The 18,541-nt window shown below is 43.4% G+C and overlaps 1 protein-coding gene across 1 annotated transcript in view; it reads left to right on the top strand.

The window, feature by feature from the left end:
- LOC145391400 (protein N-terminal asparagine amidohydrolase-like) overlaps nucleotides 1-18,541 on the top strand; it is a 311,923-nt gene that overhangs the window by 291,945 nt on the left and 1,437 nt on the right. Inside the window, exons 3-7 of the mRNA XM_080266007.1 lie at nucleotides 12,459-12,677; nucleotides 13,221-13,328; nucleotides 13,774-13,874; nucleotides 15,634-15,795; nucleotides 16,870-17,171. Of these exons, the coding sequence (XP_080122133.1) occupies nucleotides 12,459-12,677; nucleotides 13,221-13,328; nucleotides 13,774-13,874; nucleotides 15,634-15,795; nucleotides 16,870-17,171 (892 nt within the window). The remainder of the gene's footprint in view (nucleotides 1-12,458; nucleotides 12,678-13,220; nucleotides 13,329-13,773; nucleotides 13,875-15,633; nucleotides 15,796-16,869; nucleotides 17,172-18,541) is intronic.

The following is an 18,541-nucleotide window of genomic DNA, read 5'->3' as shown; positions in this document are numbered from 1 at the left end:
TTCATTGAAGAAATATGTAACAGTTTTACTTGAAATGTGTAGGTTGCTACAGGACAGTCGTTTTGATACGGCTTCAGAGTGACCTGGTGTAGCGACGGTCTTATTTAAGGCTGTGTCTAACCCTCCACTCAGTTTCCTAAGTCCTGCATAAACAAAACCAAAAATATCGACAGGATGGTGGTTAATTCTGTATAACATTATTTTCTCTTTTGTCTTTATTCATACAACTATAATACTCTTCACAACCAAATCCCAGTGAATATTTAGAAAAAAATACGAAACGCAACATTATTCCTAGCGACAGTAAACTTCTGCAAAGACTTGTTTAGCCTGTAATTTGGCTGGGCTGCGTGATAAATACGGCTGGTTTTTAGGAAGCCCTCACACCACCAACCTGCTGCCATCCTTGACAGGGGAAGAGAGAGAGAGAGAGAGAGAGAGCATATTTCACCTGCTATATTAACACCTGAGCGAAATGAATAAAAGGTAGTGAGAGAGAGAGAGAGAGAGAGAGAGAGAGAGAGAGAGGGGGGGGGGATATTTCACCTGCTATATGAACCCCTGAGCGAAATGAATAAAAGGTAGAGAGAGAGAGAGAGAGAGTGCATATTTCACCTGCTATATGAACACCTGAGTGAAATGAATAAAAGATAAAGAAAAAATATGAATGCAGAAAAGTACCAACCCCATCGTTTCCGCGGAGTTACAGTATTCGGGAACAAGGTGAAGAGACAAGACGGGAGAGTGTATGTGGGAGGATGTTGTTTGATAGGAGGAGTCGTTGCTGAGTAGGGATAGAGGTGTGCCACGAGATCCTCTGGTAAAGACCATTACTCACAGGCTGCGGTATTGAGTCATAAAGTAAATACAGAGTTAGTGGCAGGAAAAAAAGACAAAACTAAAATTCTGTAGTATGGCACTTCTTTACAACTTCTGCCGTATTATAAAAAGCTGAGTACGTGAAGGTGTAGGTGAGTTATTAGGTTATGACTGTTATATTTAAAACACCCGCGAGAATGGGAAGCAGACTACGTTCCACTTTACACTGCTGCACTCAACAGTTTGGAAGTAAGGCCACGCATCCTCTTCTTCCTGTCGTGCGGTTCAGTAATTGTGTCAGAATTGTGGGATATCCTTCCCCTTGGTGATCTCAGGTTCAGTAATATTTCCGTTATTCGGTTTCCTGCAAGAGTTCTCCCCTAAACTTAATAGAATAGAGTATTACGGACTAACTGTGGACTGTTTGTAACCACTTTAGCAACAGAGGTCCTTCCCGAGATCAGTAACTTCTTCTGGTAGTAGTAAGAGCAAATTTTGAAAATACGTAATTTTCACTGAAGAGTTTAATGATGTCCTAGTTTTTATAGCTCTCCCGTGGCATTGTCTTTATCATCATCATGTTTATGGTACCAGTATTAACACCCTCAGCTTATTATGACTTCTACCAGCTGAAGAAAATCATACGACGTTTACGCTAAAAAAAAAAAAAAAAGAAAAATTAGTTTTCCCAAACATGAAATGAGCAAAAAACCACTTCTAACAAAGCTCATTCATTTTGTCGTCTGTTAATCTCTTAATTCCACTGACGCCTTTTTACTAAATTATTCACGTTGTTAACAGTAGATTTCATGGTGTTTTAGAGAGCTCTTACAGTTTGAAAAGTCTCTCAGACAATGGAAAAAAAAAAAAAACATGGTAATAGCAAGAATATAATATAAAAGGCATAGTTGCATTCGGAAGGGTAGCCCGCTCCATCCCATGCCTGCAAAATTTACGGGTATAATCTTTCCATCTGTCTGCCACGTCCATCTGCAACTTGTCACTCTTGTTACTTGACTCCCTCCCACAAATCACAGGCTTGCTTCAATTAGTAAGTCTCACACCGCACGCCAGGCCCACAAAAACAATAGCCATTTCATGTTTTTATACGGGAGGCATTCATCAAGGTGCTTCGTATATCAACTCCTTGAATATGGTGATGTGTTTTATTGATTTATTCTTCGTATCTCCAGACGATTTTATGAAACTTAGGAAATATCCTTTATACTGAAGGGTTATTTATGGTGTATCTAATTCCTTTACCTTAGAAAGCTTTTTCTTAGATGCAATACTTTGAAGGTAGCTAGAACATGATGAGAGCTGCATAATAAGAGTGAAGTTTAGGTATCCAAGTCTGAAGCTGCTCTCCCGGCCCTCAAAAACAATAGCAATATCTTGTTTTTGCACGCAGGGCTATTCATCACGGTGCTTTATATATATTAATTTTCCTCTGCCGCTGAATTAAGAGCATTCATTTTTTCACTGCACCATTTTTGTGAAGATAATTGCACACACTTTAGGTGATCACAGCACTCTTGTCGCTCGGTACGTTAGGTAATTTAGAAAATCGTTTTTACGCTACTCACACAGAGATTTAGTATGAAGTATGCCGTATATATAATGGTTGGTGAGTCTGATTTATACAACAGATGCCTGTAATCTAGAACCAACACTGCTGCTTGATTTCACTTGCCATCATTACAGACACCTTTCTCAAACTAGCTCACGTAACCGGTCGCAGACATTACAATTACAGTAATAAGTGCGAACAGGTTACTATACCCCAAACTGCGGAGCTTAATATGAGGAGGTAATGAAAATATTGGCTTGAGCTGAATATTTTGTGTGGATGGATATGTTGAGTGTGGAACAGTTGTTTGAATGTGGAGATGTAACTTGGAGCAGGGAGTCTCAACCTAGGATAAATTACCCACTGCAGACAGTTTAGACTATTGTGTTGGGTAAGGGATTAAAGTTCGGCAAGAAGATAAAAAATAAAATTCTTTTATCTTTTGGAGGATTATATCAGATGAGTACCATAAGTCAGCACCAGGTACATGCTTCTCCCTTTTGTTTCGTTAGAGGCACACTACATTTTTTCTTGGAACACAAATGCTGATCTACGCCAACGCAAAGAGGGTGCTTCCATCCATTCATTCCCACCCCCTTTCAGTAACTTTTTGTGACACGCAAGGAATGCATGAGGGTATATATATATATATATATATATATATGCATGTTTGTATGTATGTATTGCGTATTTCGTCAGTAACACAGACATAGAAATCCTGTAACACTAATTTTCACTACCGATCTATGATAAGGTTACAATGCAGTCTTGTTTTGGAAAAATAGAACTAAGAATGGTATACACAGAACTAAGATCGGGACGTTGTAGACAAGCCTTCAAATATTGCGGTCGTTCTGGGAACACATGTGGTCCTTTGGTGTGGCCAGACTGCATTCCACATTACCAAGTTAAGTCAGCAACAGTGTAGAGAGTCCAGACACGATCCGTATTCGAAACGTGCTTGAAAAAATTATCAAAAAAAGTGGCTTGCCTACCCTCTGGCGACGCAGGTTTTAATCACCCGGCCGTAAGCACCGGTTAAGCAAACTCACAGCAACATTCAATTATGGAAATATTTGCCATGTGGAAGAATGGATTAGAGCACTGATGAAAAATAGGGGCAATGGTCAGATAGAGAATGTGAATCCCTGACATGGAAGATGACTGGATGTGTTTGTGAGGAGCTGTGTTAGGAGTAGTCTACAAAGCACCGCCACCACCATTACCACCACCAGCATCCCAACCATCCCTAAACTGAAAAAAAGTTAAAAAAGAAAGTGAATTAATGCTTGTATGTGGAGAAACGAAATTAGAAGAAGACTAGATGTGGATGTGGGTGACAGTGTTAATATCGGTGCTTTCTACCCACCACCACCCATAAAGACTAAGCAGAACAGAAGAATGGCTATACTGTATGTGCTTAGCTATGGAGGAATGAACTGAGAGAACTATGTGTAGATGATGTGGATATGAAGGGCTGTGGATATGAAGGACTGTGAAAATGAAAGTCAGTGTTAGTATAGGTCCAGTCTATCTGCCAGTAACTCCCTCGCTCTGCCACTCGCCCGTTCGGCTGGAGAGTGCCCGACCACCACCTGTGTATCCCGGCCTACCCACTTTATCATCAGCAGACCAGTTTTTGTTCACCACCTGCCTGCTCTCTGCCTGAGCTGCCTACCCTGCTGTGTTAGGGGGCAGGGAGGCAGAGTCTGTGTCTTGGGGGGGAAAAGGAGTTGCTGGGCGTATTTGTTTGTGGTCTGTGTGTGTGTGTGTGTGTGTGTGTGTGTGTGTGTGTGTGTGTGTGTGTGTGTGTGTGTGTAGGAGGTTTTGTATGTATGTGCCGAGGACTCTGAGTGTAAGGAATGGTGCAGAGCATGTGAGGGAGGAGAGGGAGGAGTTTGGTGAGAGAGTGGCAAGGTGAGAGAGGTGTGTGGTAAGGGAGTGGGGGGGGGTGAGATAGGTGTGTGGTAAGGGAGAGGAGGGGTGTGGTGAGGGAGGTGTGTGGTGAGAGTGGCGAATGGTGAGGGCGGTGTGTAGTGAAGGTGTGTCGTGAAGATATGCGGTGAGAGAGGCGTGTGTTCAAGATGTGTGGTGAGGGTAGTGTGTGGTGAGGGAGGTGTGTGGTAAGGGTAGTGTGTGGTGAGGTGGTGTGTGTTGAGGGGTGTGTGTGGTAACGGTAGTGTGTGGTAAGGATGCAGTGTAGTGAGGATGGTATGTGGTAAAGCAGGTGTGTGTTGAAGGAGGTGCCTAATAAGAACGATGTCTGTATATGGCGGAGTATAATATTATGAAAATGGTAATGCCTAAGAGAAAGCCGATATACTTCATGCATGTTAATATCGCCTCACTACAGATTATAAGACTCAACTGAAGGATTTATATAGCATGGATAAGCATAATGTATACTAATGCTCCAAGATATAAACCGTAATCCCTTCCCCAGGCATTGAGTTCCAGTTTATTGATGTGAAAATTAAAGTGTAAAACTGAAGACCAATTAATGTACACTTCCATCTTCTCTGTTTCGTTGTTGGTCGCCACAATTTAGGTGTACTCAGTTTTTTGTCAGTGTGTGTGTGTGTGTGTGTGTGTGTGTGTGTGTGTGTGTGTGTGTGTGTGCGGATGCGTGCGTGCGTGGGTGCTTGCGTGCGTGTGTGCGTGCTTATGCGTCTTGGTCCCTGAACTAAGAGGCTATGATTCAGTGTTTTTGGTTTGGGGCCTTATGAGATGTGCTCCAAGGTACTTATTTATCAAGTATTTCACTCTTACTTAATTCCCGGGATAAAGAAGTCGTCCTAGCAGTTTATTCTTTCAGAGTTGTCTTGTTTTTCGTATGTGTTCACTTTAATATTAACTAATTTGACTGTGAATTGGACGGTAGATGGTGAGAGACGATAAAAGGATAATCAAGCAATCTTATACGCAGCTTAAGGTCAAGGTATTTCGTAAGTAAGACGGCAGATGCCTTTGTTTTCCTGACTCACTAGCAGATGGAGTTTTCTTATTTTCATCATACCCCCTGCTCGGCTATGACTTACCCAGTGTATTTCCTGAGATAAAGGGACTCAACACAGCGCGGTGAGTGACACTAATAAGGATGCTTTTATGGTATGTCTCTGAGCTTATGGATGATCAGGAAAGCTATACTCATGCTTATCTTAGTCTAAAATTGCTGCCTTGCCAGCATGAATACTGATTTGTAACACGAAAAAACACTATTAAGATGAGAGTCACATAAGAAGTGTTGTGAAAAGGATGTAGAGCCATAATGCTAACATACTCTGCCACTGAGCTGCGTGAAATACGATGCAAAAGGACAAAATTCTGAGCCAGGTTAAGTTAAAAGGACTATAGTTACAACAAATTAAACTTCAGTAGTGTAACTTCTTGGTACACTTGAATTCACACTTCGTGTATCACAATGATCAGCATAATACCAAGGCCTCTCCATACCTTACCTCCCATTGAGAGTACTGTGACCATAAATTCCATGAAAGTTGTATCAGTTGTGTGTGTGGTTGTATGAGGCTGGGACACGACTCCTCGCCTGTGTGGGAAATATCTGGGGTCAGTGCGGGTCCTCAGTATAAGCGCCACCGGATTCGCTGTACACCCAAAGAGCCATAGGTTTTGTCCTACTGTACAGTTTCTCTTTGCCATGTCCAGTGCACGCAGAAAGAAAGCTGGAATCTTGAGTTGCAAAACTAAGTAGTCTTTTATTAACCCCATCAGCTCGGAAAATCTCAAAGTTGCAGAATTGATATAGACGTCCTCGGGCTGAAGGAAATTTTGTAGATTGCTTCCAACTCCAAACCGAGGGTTACTTCAAAGATAAGTACAGTGGATTGGCGTTAGTCAGAACAAAACAGAAAAAAACGTCATCGATCTGAAGGGTGCAACATACATGATTGTAGACGTCATACCATAGCATTTTGTGACATCATGATACTTGTTTGCGCAAATTGTTCCGTTTATATATATGTACGTATGTAGAGAGAGAGAGAGAGAGAGAGAGAGAGAGAGAGAGAACTTCTTGGCTAAAGGAAAAAAAAAAAAAAGGATAATATCCTTTAACACTGTTGAGCAAGCATTAATTGTTCTTTTGTCAATCTTTTTATCCTCTTGCACCATGCTGCCTTATGCTTTATATTCCTAATCTCTTAAAAGATGTTAATATTCTTTGCAACGTTCTAGCTGCTATTGTTGTAGGTATTGTGTTATTGTTGTAGTTGTTACTGTTGTAGTTTTTGTTGTTATTGTTGTAGTTTGTGTTGACATTGCTGTAGTTCTTGTTGTTATTTAGTTTTTTTTTTTTTTGTTATTGCTGTAGTTCTTGTTATTGATGTACATATTGTTGTTGTTGGTGGCGGTGATGCTGCTGCTGTTATACATCCTGGCTCCTCCGAATGTAAACCCGATGGAAACCACAGGCTATAAATAGTGCAAGGCTGGAGCGGAGGAGCCGGGATGGGGAAGGGGAGTGGGGTGCTGGGCTGGGCGGGGTGAGGCAGTAAAATTTATGTAGTTGCCCCGTAAATCCCGATGAGGGGGTGCTGAAGTGGCTACAGGAGGTGGTAGGGAGGGGGAGTAATAGAGCACACCTTCCATTACTCTTAAAACAAGCGCACCTGGATGTCAAGACTAATGCAGATCGTGTTCTAGGGGAGGTTTTGGACTTAGCAAAAATAGTCTGCCGTAATGACCAGCGTGCAGTCAATAGGTATAAAATCTAGGCTTCCTTCTTCCTCTGGTTGTTTCCTTTCAATACCACTGTAGCTCAAGGACGTCTCTCTCTCTCTCTCTCTCTCTCTCTCTCTCCCTCTCTCTCTCTCTCTCTCTCTCTCTCTTTCAGCCAACTATGTTATTTAGTTTTGGGATGAGTTATCTTAGTATCGGGGTTTAATTGAGATTCTGTCTAACCCCATCCATGCGAGAGGTTTTCAGGGAATTAAAATCGTCTTAGGGCATCAAAAATATAAGACGTCATCGTTATGAAGAGGTTGTCCACTTGGTTAGAATGACGTGTTCGTTTATAATTCTTACTATCTTTATATGCTGTAGTTCAACTTACAGTTAAAATATCCCAGCTATTTTGTTCTTGCTATTCTCAAACGTTTCTATTCGGGTTAGAAGTTGCCTTTCATCGTCGAAGAAATAAGTAGCGATTTTTTTTTTTTTTTCATGTCTTAATCCACTTCTTCGTAAATCATTGTTGCTGATTCATAAGCCGTTGCTATAGTATCCTAAGTTTTTAATCCTTCAATCCCGAGACGTAGTTTTTATGCTCCGCCATGTATATGGCCGGGGTATAGTGTTGGTCATGTCCGTCCTTCCGTCTTTCCGTCCTTCCTTCCTTCCGTCCTTCCGTCCGTCCATCCGTCCCGTTTTGACTTTAGCTCATTTCCGAAGAAACTGTTATCGATATCTTCATTAAACTTCATACACATATACATATTGGTGAGAGCATTTCAACCATGACAACTTTGATGACCTTGACCTTCCGTATGACCTTGACCTCACATTTCTTGATTTTTTTCATTTAACTCTTTTTCATGATAATCCACGGCTGGGCATTCATGTCTTATGGACATACCTCTAGTTAGTTTAATCTTTCTATTACTCGACGAATATATCTAGCTTAGGAGAAGCCCCCTCGCAGCGAAACGCATAAGAAAGTCTGTCTAACCTCTTGCTCGAAAACTACGTTGTAAGGTGAATACAGTGCTTTGAATGTTACAAAAAAAAAAAAAAATGAAAATGAGTCTCTTAACTGAAGGGGTTAGCCTCGTCACTCCAGCGACATCCGTTTTATTTTGTTCTTGTTATCGTCAGTAGATTTTATTCAGTTAAGGAAACCATCTTCATTCAGCCACGTCACTCTGAAGCACCCTTGCCTTATCTCTCCAGTTTCTTTATTTTGCTCTAAATCTCATCTTTCAAATTTCCTTGTCACATTTAGGTCTCTCAAGCAAGTTTCCGAATTCTCAAGTCAAATCCGTTTCATCCCCCAAATAAAATCTTCCTGAACTTTCAAGCCGCATCACTCAAGTTCATCCAGGTAATATATTCCAAAAAATTCAAAACTTATCATTCTAGTCCCCTAAACTTCATATTCCTATATCTTCCACATCAGACGCCTCAGAAACTTCAAACCTGGTCATTTTAATCCCCAACTTGATTCTTCTCCAAATTTTCAAGCCACATCATCCACATTTCTCCACGTCACACCTTCACAGATCTTCAGGTTACATAATTCCCATCATATCAATCCCCCAGGCAGAATCTTCCCAAATTCTTAGGCCACGTCTTTCCATATCCTCCACACCGCATCTTTCAGAATCCCTCTCGCCACATCTCCAGGTCTTAAGTCATTTCTCATTCCTCTGCCCCTCCTCCTCTCACTTCCTCTCCTCCTCTGCTGCGCTGTGAGTGTACAAGTAACCCCGCCCTGTACGCAGAGCCATGTCTTATGTGCGTATTATGCGGTATGGTAATGTAGGCAGAGCAGGGCAGGAGTGTGTGGCTGAGTGAGGAGTTGTGGGTACTGACGATGTGCTGGTGCTGAGTGATTTACGGTCAGCACAACTCGCCACTCCACACCTCGCAAAACGCGCGAGCGCGCACGAGCGCGCACGCACGCACACACACACACACACACACACACACACACACACACACACACACACACACACACACACACACACACACACACACACACACACACACACACACACACACACACACACACACACAGCTAATATATCATCGCTTTTCACTTGCGTCAGTCTCCCTGCTGACACCCTTTCTCCATTCGTACTGAGCTAGGATTGGGATGAGTTAATTCTTGCTGTCACTCCCCCTCCGAGGAGAAGATCCGGTCCTGCAGTATTACACGTAAGAACTGTTGGACTTACTGTTGATATACCCCGCCCATCGTCGATATGTCCTGCCCTCTTTTCAAGATGTCCGGCCTCGCCTTCTCTTGAGCATGCCCCGTCCCGTCCCTGTCGTAAATGTCCCGCCCCTTTCCTCATGGACATGCCCCGTAACCATTTTCACTTGCCTTGTCTCCATTAAAGACATGCCCCACTTCACCCGGAGACTCATCTTTGACGTGCCTCATCCCATCGTTCGACGCAACTTAAACGTTACTATTCCTGTCTCGTCAGGCTACTTTAAGCTCCTCCCCGCCATGATGTGCTCAGCTCTGGTTACCCACCCCCGACACCGATAACTTGGCCACAACTCACTGCCAAACCACACGAACACCCACCACACCCTGTTCCATCGCGCCAAGCCACACCCCCATTGCGCCCTACCCAGTCCACTCAATTAAACCACGCACAGCTACGCGCCACTCCCTCCCGCCCTAGCAAGCCACGCCCAGGCTCTCTCGATATGTACTGTTTGTGCTCCACCTCTTCCAGCCTTACTAAAGCATTCCCAGACCTCTCCCCACACTACTTGAGCCGTATCCTAGGTGGCATAGGATGCTTCGTGGCACCTCTTCCTCAGCGATTTATTTTGCATATTACACCTCTTTATCCTCTTATACGTACCTGAGGCAAACTACAGTATGTCAATACTAAAAATACATAATGACCTAGGAGAGAATATCGAGGTGTGATGTGCTTCATGAATCGCTCTTAGAAAGGTGTTACGAAGCCTCCAGTGCCAAAGAGAATACCACTCTTTATTTCTTCCCCCTCTTTGTCGCACCACACCACTGCCCCGCCTGTCATCGCTAATTCGAGACCCGCCATCCATTTCACTTTCACCTCAACTCCATTTATCACGTTCACGATCTCATTTCCACTCCATTTAACCTATCCACACCTGTGCTTTTCCCAATTCCCATTCAGCTTCCTCCCACCCCTCCTTTCACAGCCTTCCCCATCCCTTTCAGCTTCACCTCCCCCCACAGAGTACATGTGCGGTCTCGTTCTCTCTCCACCTAGCCTCTGTACACATGTGTCTGTTCCACCCAGCTCTGCCCCATGATGCCCTTTTCTCTTCTCAGCCTGATCCCATGTCGTTCCACTCTACCATCTTCTGCTCTTATCACTCTACCCTTTTTTCCCCACCTCACCTTTTCCCTCCCAACCCCACCCGGCTTAGTCTCATCTTTCCTTACTCCACCCCACCCTTTTCGTTTCCTCTTTCCTTATCACACCTCACACAACTCTTTCATCTTTCCCTATCCCATTCCACACTACTCTCATCTTTTCCTGCCCCATCCCATACTACTCTTCCGTCTTTCCGTTCCCCGTTCTGCACTACTCTTTCAACTTTCCTTATCTCACCCCACATTACTCTTTCATCTTTCCCAACCCCACACCGCACTACTCCTCCATCTTCTCCTGTCCCACCGCACACTATTTTTTCATCTTTTCGTACCCTACCCCACACTATTATTTCATCTTTTCGTACCCTACCCCACACTATTATTTCATCTTTTCGTACCCTACCCCACACTATTTTTTCATCTTTTCGTACCCTACCCCACACTATTATTTCATCTTTTCGTTCCCCATCCGGCACTAATCTTTCATCCGTCCTTGTTCCACTCCACACTACTCCTTCAGCTTTCTCTACCCCATCTCACACTGTTTTTTCATCTTTCCCTACCCTGCCCCACGCTACTCTTTCAGCTTTCCCTGCCCCACCGCACCTTGGTCTGTCTCATATTTCCTTGCCCTAGCTCATCCCACCCCACCCCGCCCCCACCAAAGCACACATCCCGCCCCTAGCACCCCGGGAAGGAGGTGCGGGGCGGCCAGTAACGATCCGGACGAATGATAATGAAGCAAGCCCCGTGATGAAAGGTCCGCCTTCGAGTTGATGCAAATGGCCCGCGCGGCGATGAAGGCGGTGATTTCGGGGCAACACAAAGTTTGGCGCAAATTGCATAAGTACCCACTGACCAGCGCGAGGCTGCCACGAGATCACTTTTATATCTCCTCTCATCACATTATCCTCTGAGTGGAAAGTAATGAAATATACATATTATTCACTCACCATACGTTACCGAGTGATGGGTTGGCGTTGATTACAAGTCGCTCGCTGTAAATCTTTTTAGGATGCGTGGGTGTGGCGGCGGTTAGTCTGGCTTTCCTCATCGGCTAGACTTTTCTGACGTCATATTTCAGAATATTAGGGCCATTACTTAGCGAGTGGAAATATTGTTCTACATCGTGCGAATGTGCTTAATGTCATGGTGCCGTATTCATAAACTCTCCTATGCTTGTTTATACATTTGGCTCCTACAGGAACTAGTCCATGATCAGATTAATTATTTAGGTTACAAGCTGCGACAAACAAAACTTCGCTAAGGATCAGCTGCTGAGGAGGTTTGTGTATCCTATAAATTGGACTGAATCCTTTATAAATACGACTCAGGGGTCATAAATGGCACCCTAAGTATGGCATGTGTTACTGGTCAGTTTAAGAGATTTTTGTAAGAATATATAATCTCTCTTTTTTTTTTTTTTTCTGTCACTGATGCTCAAAATTTACCCATTACTTTTGTGTTATTTGAATTGCACAAAGTCATAATGGACGCGTTCATGGAACAGTATTGAAGATTAGCGGGAAGCTGTGGACGTAACAAACAGGCTTGGGATTAACTCGTATTGGCAGCATATGGAAGTTGGCTGACTGGCTGCCATAAAACTGTCATTAGGTTTGTAGGAAGATTTAAGTTAGAGAGTGTTGTGGCTTGAAAAGATAGGTTAGTGATGTGCTGCGGGTTTGTAGGAAGAGATAGGTTAGCGATGTGGGCCTGTAGAAAGATAGGTTAGTAACGTGCTGGGGGTTTGTAGAAAGGTAGACTAGTAATGTGTTGTGGGTTTGAGGGCAAAGATAGGTTAGTGCTGAGGGTTTGTTGGAAGAGATAGCTTAGTAATATGCTTTGAATTTGTAGGAAGAGAAAAGTTAGTGATATGTTGTGGGTTTGTATGAAGATTTTGGTTAATGATGTGAAGTGGGCTTGTAAGAAGATAAAAATTTGTGCTGTATAGAAAGAAAATAAAGGCAGCACTCTTATAGTTTCCCTGCTCTCCTCCCTCAGGTTCTGGCGCAGTGGGTTTGGCACATTTCGACAAGTGCAGCCACGACGAGTGTCTGAGCGGCCTGCACATCTGTTCGCACGACGACGGAGTGATGCACCTGCTCACCCGCATCAACGAGCTCTCCATGGGATACACCGAGGGACGCCTGGAGCTGTGTGTGGTGGGAGGCTTCCAGGACGCCAGGGGCATCTGCGAGAAGGTCACACTCTCCCTCCTTAGTGAGTAATAGCCCCGTATTTCGGTCTGCTTTTACATGACGGAAATGACCCACTCCCACAACTCAGTTACTTTTCTCATAAGAATGTTAGCCAGCCGAGGGAAATGTAAGGTACGAGTAGAAGAGGTATACAGCAAACTTTTGCCATCAGCTGTAGATGCCTTATTAATAGACAGTGCCGACAGCTTTTTTGAATGTTTTCTATATCGGTTAGTTCCTGTAGCATTCACAAACAGTGCTAATATTTTTCTGACGAACTCCCTTTCGTTCCTTGTATTATCATGAACACAAGTTCGCCGACAGTCCTTTACCAGCTCGTGTCCTGCCGTCCATTTTCTCATTCCTTCACGAACGTCAGAGGTTATATTTCATTCTGACATTGTTTTGGCATGTTCATTATGTAGGTATCGCATTAAAAAAATCATATTGCTTGTTTCATTGCCACAGCCGGCAAAGAAGTTTTTGATCGTGGTAGTACAAATCATATTCATAGACACTGGCGACAAATTCTGTGTCCCCCGCTAACTCTTGTTCCCTCACACAGATGCCATGCACAAGAGCCCGCCTCAGATTCATTTGGTGCTGCTGTGTACGGGGGAAATGAACACCACGCTGCGAGGCAACATCTCATGGCCGCTCGTCAAGGGCATAGGTACTGTTTTAATTCTCTTGACCTAGGGTACTGTGAACGTGATGGTTTCGTGATTTCAGTGCCGCTGGAGTCAGAAGGGCAAGTGTCGGGATCACTGTGGTTAAATTTTGTGCCCCATTATCCTTCCAGATTATGGTGGGATTCGGCACAGACGTTGCAGAATCCCAAACATAAGTATTGGTATCGCAGTTAATGTATTGTAGTGGAAGGGATGTAATATTCTCGTAGCGGTACGACCGCTGATGCAGCCTTTACTTTTATTTTGATTGTATAATATAATGAGACTTTAAATGCTATATTTTACATACAGTAGGCCAACCTTAGTCTGTGATGTAATAGTTACGCAGGCCATGACATCTAATGAAGTAGGTTTATTAACCCCTTCAGTTCGATAAAGTAATTTCGCATTTGTTCTTCCTATTACCCTGTCCTCCCTTCCTCACAGGCGTGAGCACACAGACGGGCAAGATTTTCCCCGCCACCTTCACCGACAAGGGTCCTTACCTGGTCTTGCGCTCCACCAGGGTCTTCACTGGCGCCCAGCAGGTATATGACCAGCCTCGTTCATCGTACTGTAACATGGGTGCAGCCAGAATTTCTCTGTGGGGGACCTGATTGTTGTTTGTCATTATTCTTGAGATACAGATGCTTCGAAAGTATTGTGATGGTAACGAAATTAATAACAAAATGTATCTAGTCATAATAAAGAAAGCAGCCTAAGAAATAATCATAAACAATAGAATGAATCAGTAAAAAGAGAAAGAAATTACAAAATGACTGTTCACATTCAGTTTATTCTTCTAGAAGGGGAGGGGGGGGGACACACCCCTCGGTCTTTCCCCCTCCCTTCAGCTACGCCCACGAACTCATACCTATTACTTATTGTCCTTCTCTATCTCCTACTACTTCTTGACACATCTGACCTTCTTCATTTCCCTTCCTTCATTCTCCCTTACACCTCCTTCTTCTGTCGTCCTCATTTCCTCTCCTCCCTAACTCCTCTCCCTTCCCTGGCTGTTATTTATTTCTTGATTCCTCTTAACTCTCTACAGAATACTTCTTTCTTGGGCCCTCTTCCCTGAGTCATACCAGTTTCTTGGCTGTTCTCTCCTTGGTACTTCACTTCTGGGCTTTTCTTTCTTCCCTCGTTCCTATCTCCATTTTGGATCTTTTTCTCTCCATGGCTGTTACACACACACACACACACACACACACACACACACACACACACACACGCTCGCTGGTGCAGCGGTAACGTTCTCACTTGCCAACTGGTGGACAGGAGTTCGCGTCTCGCTCAGGTTGCGAAAAGTTTCACTGACGAAGTGGGTGGTTACTGTCCCCCTTGAGCAAGGGGACGGGTGTGTGCGTGTGTGAAGGTCACAGCCTTGCCCTTAGATCGGACTATATGAGCTTTCAGCTCCCTTCCGGGAGGGTAAAAAGCTGACGATCACGACCATCAAGTGATCCTGACCAACCCAGTGAATTACACACTCTCTCTCTCTCTCTCTCTCTCTCTCTCCCTTCCTGAACCCCCTCTCCTCCATCGCCCTTTCCTTCCCCACCTTGTCCTCTCTTATCCTTCTCTCCTACCGTACCTCTCCTCCCTCATCCCTTTCTCCACCTTCACCCCTCTCTCCTGCCTCACACATTTCTCCTCCCTCACATCCAACCTCCCTCACCTCCCTCTCCTCCCTCACCCATCACTCCTCCCTCATCCCTCTCTCCTCCCTCACCCCTCTCTCCTCCCTGACCCTTTTTTCTTCCTTATCCCATCTCTCTTCCCTGGTCTTTATTTCCCCCTTCACTCCTCTCTCTTCCCTGACTCCTATTTCCTCCCAGACCCATCACTCCTTTCCAGCTTTCTTCTTCCACTTTCTTCCCTGGATCCTTTTTCTTCCTTAGCTCATCTCCTTATTGAAGTGTCTTTGTACCCCTGCTCCTTTTCCCCTCTTCCTTGGCTACTCTCTCCTCCTTGGCTCTTATTTCTTCTCTGACTCCTCTATCTTCTTCCTTGTCTGACTTCTTCTCACAGGCCTCTTGCTTCAACATAACATAACTTTTTTCCCCTCTGTCTTCACACATCTCTTTGCTTCCTCTTACTTCTGCCCTCTTGGCTCTTCCCCTCCTCTGCCTCCTGTCACACCCTTACTGATATTTAGTTATCAGTCAGTTATTCAGGAGGCAAAAATTATGAAATTTATAATAGACTGTAGAGTTTAGGCCAAGCTCCATCACCTAATGTGATCCCACACCTATTAGTAATCAGTTCATGGACTGACAAAACTTGCTGTTTGCTCTTCAGATGGTTGACATATATGATTGTGCTCTGGGATTGTTAAGGATTGGCCCATTCAATTATGAACCACATGCCGGAGTGGAACTGTTGCTACAGCAGTCAGATGAAGTCATTCTTCAATGCCTCTCAACCACACCAGAGGTAGAGGGACCTACTTGGGTGAAAATGGTAAGCTGCACCACAATTCATCAGATATACAGTAACTGATTTACAATACTTGTAATATCCTTAAGCTTTATGTTTGCAGTTAACCTGTCTCTTATCAGAACCCTTCATACTATATATATATTTGATGTTCTTTGGTAATGTTATATCTCCTTGATCTTGCTGATTACCTCCCTAGCCTTTTGTTAATACCCAGGATATTCTTTTTCCAGGATACATTAAAAATATTAATTGCTTCTCCCATCATTTTTCTGGATTAATATTCAACAAACAGCATTCTTCTTGTTTTATTTAGAATAGTAAATAACTCCCATGACTTGCTGCTTACAAAGAATCCTATGGAGGTGGTGACCACAAAGAAAGAAAAAATAATTGATAAAGTGCTAGATGTACATACTGTACTGTACTTCACGTTATCTAAAACTAAAGAACACAGTGAGGAATTTGCCACACATAAATAACTTGTATTTACACTAGAGTTCTTTTGTCATCTGAAAATCATTAGTGAGTGATTAATGAACAACCTGGCTCCTTGAGTTGTTTCCGCATCTAAGAATATAAGTTTTCTCTTAACCCTCTTCTCACCAATAATATCCCTTTCCTGAATGGAATCATATAATAAAAAAACAAGAATGAAATCCTAAATGTTAGCATTGTCTGTAAAACTGTTGATACAGAGTTCATCCTTATTGACATGCTGCTTCATCCTCCTTTCACTCATAGGTCTCATTCCTTACTTTCATGCTTTACCTTTCCAGTGATTAGTCTCTCATAGCTATGACACAGTCTTTCACTTAGAACTTCAATACATATTTTTTATAATGGTTGCATCATTAATTCTTGCTATCACCAGAAAAATTATTTATGCCTAAGAAGGCTCTCTGGCTATAGAAATTAAAAACAATGGCCAGTAACCCTTTCACTACTGTACTATGAGGAATTTCTTTATAATTCTTTGCTGCTGCCAGACTGTTTCACTTGAATCAGGAAAAATATAATCACATCATATACACTGCACAATACTACATTACCAGCGGCTCAGTTTCTACCCTTTCTAACATGACATGTTCTTACCAGGTTCGAGAGGTTCTAAAGCACATCAAGGAACACCCCTTCCCAGCAGTCACCATCTTCCCAGACAATCGACCACACTATTTCCGTCGGGACAATCTAGGATCATGGGCTCCAGCTGAACTTCCCAACAACAATGATTCCACACCTGATGCAAATGTTCAAGCAGCAGTACAAGCTGTGGCAGGTGCTGCTGTTGCTGCAACTGGCACTTGGACACAAGCTGCTGCAGTCACCACAACTTCTGCACCACCTACTCCTGCTGCCGCCCTCTCCCCAGCCCCATGGGGTGCCTCAGTTCCACCTAGGTCTGTATGGTAATACTGTCCAGCATAATAAGAAGGTGTCTCCTTAGCCTGACTGATTATCTGCATAATTATGTTCTTCCATCTATCCATCCATCATCTAATCCAGTGCTTCCCAATGGAGTGCATAGCAGCCCAGGGCTAGGCAAGTTGGTCCTGACATTTAAGATGAAACTGGCCAGCCTCACTCAACCCTGAGTAGCATTACATGAGCATTAAACACCAACCACCCCTTGGATAGAAACCTGCACAGGCTCAATCCAATTGGAGCACCTTAATTGCCCACTAAACCACCAGGCATCATTATCTGGTAATATGGTTACTACCCAGTGTAATAAATTGTTTCCTGGTGGACAGGAAACCATTTGGCTTGTAGCGTAGAGTCGCTTATAGACAGAAGGAAGAGGAAAGAATGAGGGAAAGACATAAGAGGAAGGATGGAAAGAAGGAAGGAAGAGAGGGAAGGGCAGGCACCCGAGAGCAACACTGCATCAAGTGAGTGGATGGTGAGCGTCCCCCCCAATCACACATTAGATATCTTTAATATACCATTATCCTGTACAGTATTTTCATTGTTTCTTCCTGTCTCTAATTATGATGTGTTCCTTGCACAGAAACCATATCTCGTTTCCTCATTTGTGAAAAGTAGCTAAAAATTATGACAATTTAAACATTAGAAACTGTGATCACAGACACTGATACTTAAGTACGGTATTACTCCCTGTCTGGAAATGAACCCATGAATAATCAAAGGATCTTGAAGAATATCTGTAAATGCAGGGCTGTGGTTGATCCTTGCATTGTCAGTGTCTTAGAGAAAGAATAAATGTTCAACTTAGGCCCAAACCAAGGGTGGCTGGGGGCACTGGCAAAAATAGTTTAATTTGGTTAGTGGGAGGGATGTATTCTGAGACCAAAGAGCATTGTACTAAGATATAGAGAAAGGAGAAGGCCGCTTCTGAGGGATGTGAAGTGATACAGCTGCTTCTGTGTAAAATTGATCAAAATAGGCAAAATGTTAGTCACAATGTGCAAGGTTAAGATTTTTAGCATGGTTCATTACTTGTAGACAAATCTGACACAATTCCATCATCACATTAACACAGTGGTGCTTATTTAAAGAGCTTAGTTTGCTACATCAGATCAACTTACATTTTCTTATGCTAGTATATTTTCAGCAGTGTTAGTGTTCCTGTCCTAGGAATGACTGCTTTTTCAGCATAGAGACTATAAGTACTCTGAGGGTAACTGTAGGTTAAACTTGAATGTTTTCATGGGCTTACTATACTTGAATTTTAGAGGGAATGATTACATAGGATATCCCTCAACTCAACTTTGGGGGGGAGGTGAACTTAACCCCCTATCCCCCTCCA

Source organism: Coenobita brevimanus, chromosome 18 (genome assembly GCF_032717465.1).
Source record: "Coenobita brevimanus isolate Jiangsu-jjx chromosome 18, ASM3271746v2, whole genome shotgun sequence".
NCBI lineage: Eukaryota > Metazoa > Arthropoda > Malacostraca > Decapoda > Coenobitidae > Coenobita > Coenobita brevimanus.
Note: the sequence above shows the minus strand (reverse complement) of the source record. Positions and strands in the feature narration are given on the sequence as shown.